The 10,362-nt window shown below is 41.0% G+C and overlaps 1 protein-coding gene across 2 annotated transcripts; it reads left to right on the plus strand.

Annotated features, from left to right (window-relative positions):
* The first annotated feature begins 2,280 nt into the window (after window positions 1–2,280).
* Window positions 2,281–10,227, plus strand: LOC115020325 (max-interacting protein 1-like). Of its 2 annotated transcripts, none has more exons than XM_029450280.1 (6): window positions 2,281–2,601; window positions 3,712–3,814; window positions 4,086–4,115; window positions 5,464–5,578; window positions 7,977–8,139; window positions 8,248–10,227. In XM_029450280.1, the coding sequence occupies exons 1-6, from the start codon at window positions 2,373–2,375 to the stop codon at window positions 8,412–8,414; spliced, it is 807 nt and encodes a 268-aa protein (XP_029306140.1). In that variant the 5' UTR covers window positions 2,281–2,372; the 3' UTR covers window positions 8,415–10,227. The 2 variants fall into 2 exon arrangements, with proteins under 2 accessions (XP_029306140.1, XP_029306141.1); XM_029450281.1 differs by having other exon boundaries at window positions 8,251–10,227.
* The last annotated feature ends 135 nt before the right edge of the window (window positions 10,228–10,362 follow it).

Here is a 10,362-nt window from a genome sequence, read left to right on the forward strand (position 1 = left end):
ATGAGGTCAAAAGGTGATGCATTTAAATTAGCATAAAAATGACTAAATTAATAAAAAGAAAACATTAGATTTTGAAGTAAGACATATGTATGAGTCTTATGCTAACAAAAACACACTGGCAGTTAATACGAAAAATAAATTAAAAATGAAAATAGCTGTTGGGTATTAGTTCTCTTAAATCATGGGAATAATAAACCCTTAAAAATAAATAAAAAATAAAGGTTTGTCTTTTTTCTTATCTAAAATGCACGACTGCTGCCAGGCTCCAAACTTCTTATCTAAACAATCCCTTTCAATGTGTCGATGACAAAGCTTAGCGCTGAGCTCTTCCGTGTCCTGGCCGTGCTAAGGAGTAGGTGACACACGTCTGGTCTGCCGGATTGTCCTTATGCTGTGACCTCGGGGCAAAGTGCAGCTATTGTTTTAAAACAACAGGAGACTGCTGCTGCACAATGCTTCCTCTGAGACCGTCATCTTTTAGACCACCAGCATGTGAGGAGAGGAGAGAATCAGCTAGCTAGCTATAGATAAACAGATAGCTCTTGATAGAAAAAAAAAATACATTTACCCTTTAAACAACATCCCAAATGCCTTATGCTCCCTGCTGTGAGACCAGCGTGGGATGTTTGGCACATTCTTTCAAAAACACGAGCACACACACACACACACACACAGACACACACACACAGACACGCACAAGCATCGTGTGACTTTGCCTCCTCTGTGACAGCCGAGCCACTGGTGTAATCCTCAGGCTTTTCAGATTACTCCAGTTGGGGTCACATTCTACACCAACCTACAGCGGGTCAGCTTTCCACCCTGACACTATCAGCGTGCAGCTCGTACAGTCGGTCGGCCTGCACACGAGCCTCACAGCAAAGATGAGCCATCTCCTGGTGAAATGCTGTTAGTTTAGCACCCACCCACCCCCTCCCTGAACTCTCTGTCCAACGTCAGACTCTGGTTATCTCTCCTTTTGAGCATATGGGTAGCAGTAGATACGACGATGTCTGATTTCACATTTGCATCGGAGTTATGCGGAAGATGCTCCTGTAAATAAGAGTCTTCATGATATGGATCAATGCATACTAGCAGAGAAAGGGTTCCACAAAGAGGCCTGTGTTTGTTGGGATTTTATAAGACACCTTTGCATCTTTTTCACTAAAGAGTGCGTCTCTGTTTCAGATTAGCACTCTGTGTGTGTGTGTGTGTGTGTGTGTGTGTGTGTGTGTGTGTGTGTGTGTGTGTGCGTGTGTGTGTCAGGCCTTGCCAGGCAGCTGAAATAGACTCCATAGGAGGGTGTGCTCTCTCACAGGCGTCCGTTACAGGCCTGGTCACATCTGCAGCGGGCCAGCCATCTGCACCCATTGTCTCAGAGGCACAACACAGCCCTGCACGCATGGCTAGCCTCGTAAAGGCAAGCCCTTTCCACTCCGTCCTCCTCCATCCCCTCATGGTGTGGGAAAAAAAATGACTTCTTAATAAGTCAAAAGGGACAGCAGGAGTGGAAAATCAAGCTAGAAGTAAACCAAATGTTACGGCTAGTTTTTTCCAAAGGACAGGAAACTTTAAAAGATTAAGAAAGTATGCTCGCTCTCACTATCACACTCGTCACACTATGTCGTCCACTGAAGCAGCACCTGCATATTCAGACATCAATCATAATCTCACTGTTTTACTTTCTCCATGCAAGTTTAAATTGTTCTAGAACTGGATACTTCTACAACAAACCCAGAGGAGCTGAGGTGAAAACAAGAGACAAAGCTTGGGGAAAGCAATGGGATTATCAAAGATAAATAATCTCAAACTACCTCTGAAATAATATGAATGTATTGCATTCACACCCAGGGGAAAGAACACTCCTAGACACTCCTTAGTTTGAGATGCAGTGAGTAAGCAAATCACCAGATCAGCAGCACATCACACTAACCCTGATATACAGGTTGAACTATTATTACTGACTGTTGTCATGTGGTCTTAATGCTTTTCACTTTTAAAGTCTGTTCACAAACATTCAGACTGTATGCACATTAATGGCAGCTCTTATTTGTCATCAATATTCAGTTTATGTCAAGTGAAATAAAGCAGAGTTGATACAAACGAAAGCAGGCATTATGTGTGTTATTTGTTCCTCTCCTGCAGTATTGATAATGAGGATATATTATGGCACAGTTGACAATGAATGCAATGTGCATGCGTTAGTGGGAGGGATTATCCACCAAGTAGGGCAAGTGGCTGAGGCTAAGGACTGCAATTCCATCGAGCCTAGTTCATTTCAGTCATCCGCTCAGAGCACAGACGGGACAAGGAGAGCAATTCCAGCGCTGCTTATTTGTCAAAGCCCCCCCCCAAAAAAAAAGCCTGAAGTGAAAATGGTAAAGTACATGCGACAGCACAGCGAGCTGAAACTCGAAGAGGTTCTGTCGGAGTCTGATGTGTCCATGGACCAGCAGGATTTCGGAGAATTGTCCGACTATTCTTTCAGCGACGTTTTATACTCCAAATGTTCCGCAATGGACCAAATCGGCACTTTCATGAAGAACGTGCAAGTGCTGCTCGATGCAGCAAATTACATAGAAAATGTCGAGAAGAACAACGGAAGTAAGTAAACACTGGCAGTAGGGGATATTAACACGTAATGCGCCGAGCAGACAACAAAAGAGGCGAAGGCGACAAAAGACGCGCAGCGGACAGATGAGCTGGCCCGACAGTATCTCAGCCAATGATATTTCACCTGCTACTGGAAAAACTGTAGTCTAATCGACCCGATACACACAATATCAGCAAGTGGAAATAAGTCAGACAATGTCCTACATTTTGAAATTCAGAAAGAAATTGCACCGCCAGAGACAGGTTTTATTGCAACAATAGCTTTAGCTAAATTATCTATCTGCTGCCATGAAAACTGGTCTTTTGCAGATCATGGGAGGCTTCAATGAATAAGCACGACTCATTCATCCTTTTTTAATAGGCTTGCATAAGTGCACATTCAAGTAAATTCATGTAGCATAGCTATTTGTAATGTTACAGACTTCTCATTTCCTATTTAATATTTTATCTCAGTTGATCGCAGCTCATTTCACGCTAACCCCATTAAAATATCGAATCCACCTCAACAACTAAAAGATCGCATCCAAGGACCATGTTGTACACAAACTTGCGATTTAGAGTGTATTTCCTCTAAACATTTCCAATTCAAAGCCCACTTATCATTTTCAGGAGCAGCTGCTGCTTCCTTGTATGTGTTGTTCACATGGTTTCCACATGGAACAAATTGTAAAGTTGTCATTGGTCGGCACACATGTTTCCAGCGCGAGTCACTGCAGATAGCCAATCACAGACAGGTTCACGTCTGACGTCGTATGTTACTGGGAAGGAGGATTCATGGGAATTGTAGGCGTTTTTTAAGCTACACTAAGAAATCTAGAATAGAAATGTGTCTTAGAAAAATAGAATGCATGAGTGTATTGATATATATATATATATATACCCTCTTTAAAAAAAAAAGAAGGGTTTTCAAGTTTAATTCCATGGATGTGTTGCTACTGGCCAAATATATGTACCGGTAATGTAGTTTCAGAATGTAATTTAGAATTAGAGTTCAAATCAGGTCACATCGATCATGCAAGTCCAAGCCACAGTGAAGCCTTTTACACAGAGCACATTCCTAAAAACTGTACAATGATTTTTAATCATCTTCTTCTTCACCAGAATGTGAGCATGGTTATGCCTCAACATATCCTGCAACTGAAACCGCACAGCAACAGAAACAGCGTAAATTCAAGAACAGGAAATTGGACAATATTCACAATAGGTAGGTTAATGTCTTGAAAACGGTCCTAGCATGAAATATAGTAGATGTGAATACTCTGTCGTCATTTATATATAGATTACAAAATACATTTTAAATCCTCCCTGGTGCACATTAACATCATAGTATTAGTATGGTGTATAGCACGATTACACCGCCATTAGTTTATGTAACTATTAGATTAGGTTTGTACATATAGATTGTATAATGTGTTGTATTTTGCATCATTAAGACTTGTATAACAGTTGTGTTAATATGTTTATAATTTCAACAGGTCAGCACACAATGAACTGGAAAAGAATAGGTGAGTAAAACAATATTAAAGAGGTTATTTGTAGGCATTTTATGACAAAAACAGTCAGTACTGAAAGGTAGACTACACTGAGGGAATATGGAAAAGAAGCATGATGTGGGCAGTCATCTTAGATTTCTATTGCCATCTTACTTCAATCAGCTTTTGTTATAAATGCATAAGTTACGTGCGCAAGTCACCAGAGGAGGGAGAGAAAGACAAAATATCCACAGCATTTTAACTGCTTTAGCAAATGTAGGTACACAGGGAGTCCATCTCAAGAGCCAGCTGTCTCAAAATGGAGCTTCAAGCTGATAAACCACACACTTTCTCCATTCTGCCATGTTTGCATATCCTGGTGCATACCATTTCAAAATGAGATGCACTGCAGGCCTATAAATCAGCTTATTATCATCACAGGACTAACAAAAAAGGCATCTTGGAAATTCACATATTGTGTACGATGGCAGTATGCATTTTGCGAGGCAAATCAAAGGGAGATGAAATGCAGCCTCAGTGGCAGCACTGTTCCTGGAGGACATGCAGACATTTCCCTAGTCAGCAAATGGAAACCGTCTGTTTACAGGGCTTCTTCCTGAGAGATTCTCAGACGCAAATCTAACAGTAGCTCGCTTCTACTGCTCTAGGATGAGGCAGATTCTGCTTTGAGCGAGACATAAATGTCAGGACACATTTATCCTAAAATTACATTTCCCAGTTAATCTTCAAAAAGCAAATCAAGTGTGTGAGAATCCTGGATTGAGAGATGCACTAAGTGATCTTCAGGCGAAAGGCTTATTTTATATTACAAAATGGTGGCCAATGCAGAGAGAAGAGATGACATCACAACTTGACCTACATTTTACTCCCTTATTTGAAAGGACAGTGAGTGTCCTTTGCCAGTTTTCTGCATTCGTTCAGACCACAGGCCCGGAGGCCTCGGCGGATCAGAAACGGTATCGAGCTGACCTCAGCAGCTTTTAAATCTGTGTCCAGACAGATCTATACATAGTTGCAAAGGAGTATGATGGTGCGGTTAACTAGCAGCATGAATAAACAGATAAATCAAGTGCCTGAATACCTTGATTGTTACATTGCTCATCCCAGCATGGATTAATGCTATTACTATTACAATTGTTCCAATCCAATAGTGATTTGCCTCAACTATTACAACACTAATCACATTGGATGAGAAGGAAATATTATAATCTGACTTAATCCGAATCAGCGCAGAGGACAATGATGTATTAGTCTGGGAATTCATCTTTCTGTCTGTATAATTGCTGTACGATGCACATTACTCCGTGCAATGTCGTCCCTTAAGATAAATGACCCGTCTTGATTGTGTCTCCTCCCACAGACGAGCACATCTCCGCCTGTGTTTGGAGAGGTTGAAGTCCCTCATCCCTCTGGGACCAGACTGCAGTCGGCACACCACACTAGGACTGCTCAACAAGGCCAAAGTACATATCAAGGTGTGGTAGCCCCTGCTGTACAGTCTCATGGGATTAAGGGCTACATTCTGTCATCTTTTGTGCTCACTAGTAATGACGTTAACGTATTCAAGTACTGTTCCCACTGTTAACGGTCACTAATGCCAGTTTGGGAAAGTATCAGCAGCAACAGTCGTCATGTGGAAATCTACTGTGACGCTGATGACATTTTGACAGAGCCTATTGTTTGCAATTGTCATTATAAACATGCATTTCTTTTGTATATAGTTATGTACAAAAGCCTCTGCCGATTGAATACATGTAAATGTATCTATTCCCTACGTAGTTGTGTTAAACGCTCACAGAGCAAAATAGAATTTGTGCCTTTCACTCATATATTTCTATAATTAAGAGATATCTGGCTGCTCCCCTGAGTAAAACAAATGACTGATGTCATATTGACAGCACATATAGATCTGCAGTACTACAGAGGACAACTTTGATGTACAAGGGGACGCTCCTTGCACCCATTTGATTCCTATGTGAATCCATAGTGATGGTTAACAAAAGCCCAACCAGTCAATACACTGATCCTGTTTTTTATTTTTAGAACAAAATTGTATTTTCGCTCTGAGCCTCGGTGGCCTACAGCCTGTGGTTTCTTGTGGAGGTACAAACTGCTGTGATACATTACTGTCATTAGTTATGAACACAGAGCAGCTCCACTGTCTACATAGGCCGCTCAATATTTAGCCTGAACTCGATCAATTTTGAAATTCTATACATTCCTAGGTGCGTTAGTTCAACAAAGACAAATTATTTTAGAATCATAGATGACTGGGTATACACACCAGGGAGAGGAAACGGGGCTGGACTTCCTACCTTATCTTTGAGCCTTGTGGCTCAGTTCTAATATAAAGTATAAGGACAACATACGTTATGGCAAACTGACGCAGGTTTGGTGCTAAAGTGTCACTCGCCTCCCATCAGAAGTGGTTAAATGTTATATTTAGTGAGAGAGAACTGCCTGCATTTATGAGGCACTGAGTACTGAACTGCACAAATGATTATGTAGCGTCGGAGCATCCGAGACTCAACACTTTGGCTCCCCTGAGGGCTACGGTCTAAGCCAGATAAGATATTTTTTTGGGGAAATATCGGATTTCCTAAAGCCCAGTCTGTGCAGGCTCGAGCAATGGGAAGCAGTAAAGGGATGATTGTGGGCTGCAATATGAAAGCAATCCTGGCAGCAGTCTGTGGGAGTTTATTACAGAAAGGGGGGGTGGGGGGGGGGGAAATGGATCAAGTACCTACTATATGATGTCAACTGTTGACTTTGGACTTGCCTGTTTAAAGTCCATGAAATGTGGCCACTGATTGCTGAGGGGTTTTTATATTTGGAACCAGAGGTTGTGTAGGAGAGTAAAAGGGTGGAACAGGTGCGAGCAGCAGGAAGCAAAACCTGTATTGTGCGACAGGAATAATGTGCTTCTCTCACGTGCATCGCTGGACCAAACTCCAGTCAAAGCCATCGATACTTCCAGTCATGTTATTGTATTTCTGATTGTTGGAAACGTAGCACCCTCTTGAAATATCCCTCTGTGCCTTCGTGCAAAGATCTCCCTTATGGTACAGTAATTTAGAGAATCAACATGGGAGACATTAGAGGAAATGAGCCGTGCATGGCAACTGATACAATACAGCACATGTTTCTGTGAGAAACAATACAGTATGTCTTATTTAACTGATTTTCAATCCCAAATCAGTATTTATTTTACAAATATCATCTTTTTTTTTTGTTAGTGTTTGTTTTTTCCCCCCCACAAGCAGTAAATCCTGTTTGACAGCTGGCTCGCATACAGCAATGTTAGTACTTATTAATATGTAACTATAGTAGCATTAATCAGTTTTATATTTATAGCACGAACAGATGTGATGATTGGGGTGAAGTGTTTGGATTACTGAAGGTCATAGTGCCTCTTCAAGACTTTGTGTTTTGTTGGCCTGTTTAGACACATTCAAGTGGTTTGTTTGTGTCGTTTCAAGCATACGGGCAAGCTTTATTTAAAACCACTATTGAACATCGCAAATGAAACTCAATGTCCAAGCTTAAATAAATTAGAGCTAAGAAGGCAAAGAATGAAAGTTTCTGCCAAAAGTAGGACAAGATTCATATTCATTTGTATAACAAAACCCATAAAGCAATTACTCTGCCTTCTGCCTTCTTGCACTTGTATCCACCTCTTCAATCCAACCAGCGACTTGCTGTTCTTTTCAACTACATATGAACATCACCGCACCCGAGACAAGTTCTCCATCCTCTCATACGTATAGTTAATCATGAGGAACATCTAATTGTGATTAATACACCACATTGGATCCATACGCACTGATAGTGTCGATTTGTCTTTACATAACAATACAATTATCTCTTATTCAGAAACTTGAAGAGATGGACCGGAGGAGTCTGCACCAGCTGGAGACCTTAGAGAGGGAGCAGAGGCACCTGCAGAGGCAGCTCTCCCAGCTGCAGCCTCATGGAGACTGGGAGAGGGTCTGCCTGGGCTCCCGCATGGACTCTGACCGCTCAGAGTCTGACAGAGGTGAGTGTTCATACTCACTTAGGCAAGCACAATTAAAAAAAATATTCTGACTTGCATGATTCAGAAATGTAATCTGTATTCATTTTGTGTTTTTTTTTTTTTTTGGAGCAGAGGAGATTGAAGTTGATGTGGAAAGCACCGAGTTCTCCCATGGAGAAATGGACAGCGTTAGCACCAGTGGTGCAAGTGACCTGGATGACCACAGCAGCCGGCAGAGCTCAGCCAGTGATGAGGGCTACTCCACATGCAGTCTAAAACTGGCCTTCTCTGCTTAAAGCACCAGCCTATGCTTTCACTTCAGCTGCAGTCTTTTATGGCTTTCACCTTTTCAAAAGTACCAGCCTACAGCTCTCACTCTCCCTTTGCAGTTTAGGTTAACCGTGTTCAGAAGAAGACACAAGACTCAATCCCAACCTTTTACCTGACAAATTTAACGTCTACTCCACCCTTTGAACCAGCCTTACGTTCAACTCAAGTCTAAACGTTGAAAATGTCTCCTTCCAAAAAAAACAACCAAGGGGCTCTTCTACATCCGTCTGAAACATTTTACACAACCGCCTCAAATTTAACTGGCACTATAGTTTCCTCGTTTTCAGAGTTGACTTAACCAATCACCTGAATGTCCCTTATCCGTTTAACCAGCTTGAGATCAACCCTACCTGCACTCAATACTGACCCCCCGTAGACAACCCATGACCACACCAGTGTCCAACACTGGGGGAACCTCTACCCTTTTTAGTCAAGTTGATCCTCTGAAACCAGCAAAAAAAAAAAACACTTAAAACCCAATACCAGCTAGAAGCTCACCATTGGGAATGTTTGCTCCATTTGCCTTGTAAAAACATTGCCCCAATTCTTAGGATAATATATCCAGACATCACTTCTTGTCAGTGTACAAGCCAGTGGCAAGGGCTACAATGTCTGCATTCCAAAATGTTTATTCCACTCCAACAACCTCTGCTTTAGGAGCCACAACCATCACTGACCCATGTGGCGTCCCGTCTCTTGACTGAAATACAGTCGTATCCAAACAGGTGGTGTAGTCCACACTTGTTATTCTAATTTATTTTTCTTATGATTATAGTATTTATTTTTTGGTATATTTAATTTCACTGTAGCTAGGTCTTGGTTTTTTTATGTTTACCAAATTACATGACATGAAAAACAATTAACCCCCGCAGCGCTAAAGGTTTAATGCATTACTCAATGTTTTTGTTTAAAGAACACATCTTTCACACTGCGCACAAATTCAATTTTATTTTGAAAGTAATAAGCTATCCCACACTTGTCCAAGCACAAGGCTGAAAGCAATAAAGCGTCTAGTTTTATCATATATTTTTTATCGTCTGCTGTGTTTATGGCACTATTCTGTCCGTCCAACACCAAATCGCAGTTTGCTAGTTTTCCACTTGCTCCAGTAGTAGTAGTATCAGTTTTAATATTCAGCAGTAAAAATGACTAATTGATTTTTAAAAGCTATGGTGCATGTGTATTGAATGTAGCTTGTCTAATCATGTTGTAATGTGCTTTGGGTTGACAAGTCTTAAGAAATGTCTGTAGCATGAACAACACACACTACAGAATACTCATTTTGGTTTATACTTCAATGTTTACTACTGTATATTTTATGTATTGTAGCAGAAACAGAACAAGTTCAAATCCTTGAAATTTGGAGACTTTAACCCATTAATAATTCAATGTATATTTGACACAGAATTGCACTGCTGACCTGTTAGAATCCATGAAACCAAATAAGGCATTTCAATATGACCATTTATCTGCATTTTGTTTTGGTCCAAGTCCTAAGGAGATCACCACCAAATTGTGTCTTAACATGGGTATTGCACAAAGTTCCTTGTTACAGGTCTTTTTCCCCCCCCCCCAACCTGTTTGGGAAACTATAAAATGCACTATGAAAAAGACTTTTGTTAAGGACATGTCAAAGCACACCCCAGAATGTTTTCTCTCGTGCTTAATCAGCCATCCAATGTGACCTTTTGCAAAACATGCTGCTGGTCCCCTGCTAGTACGATGTTACCTGATAACTGTCCCTGGAATCTTAATAAACCTGTACCACCCAGACATAAATCAATGTTGTCTTTTTTGTTGGTAAGCCTACCATTGATGCTCAAATCCTGGGTGCCTTACATTAGACTTATACAAATCAATTAAGTCTGTAGTTTACCCTCTCAATTAAGCGTCCTGAACTAACAAAGACTGACA

The sequence above is a fragment of the Cottoperca gobio genome, chromosome 15 (genome assembly GCF_900634415.1).
Source record: "Cottoperca gobio chromosome 15, fCotGob3.1, whole genome shotgun sequence".
Lineage (NCBI taxonomy): Eukaryota > Metazoa > Chordata > Actinopteri > Perciformes > Bovichtidae > Cottoperca > Cottoperca gobio.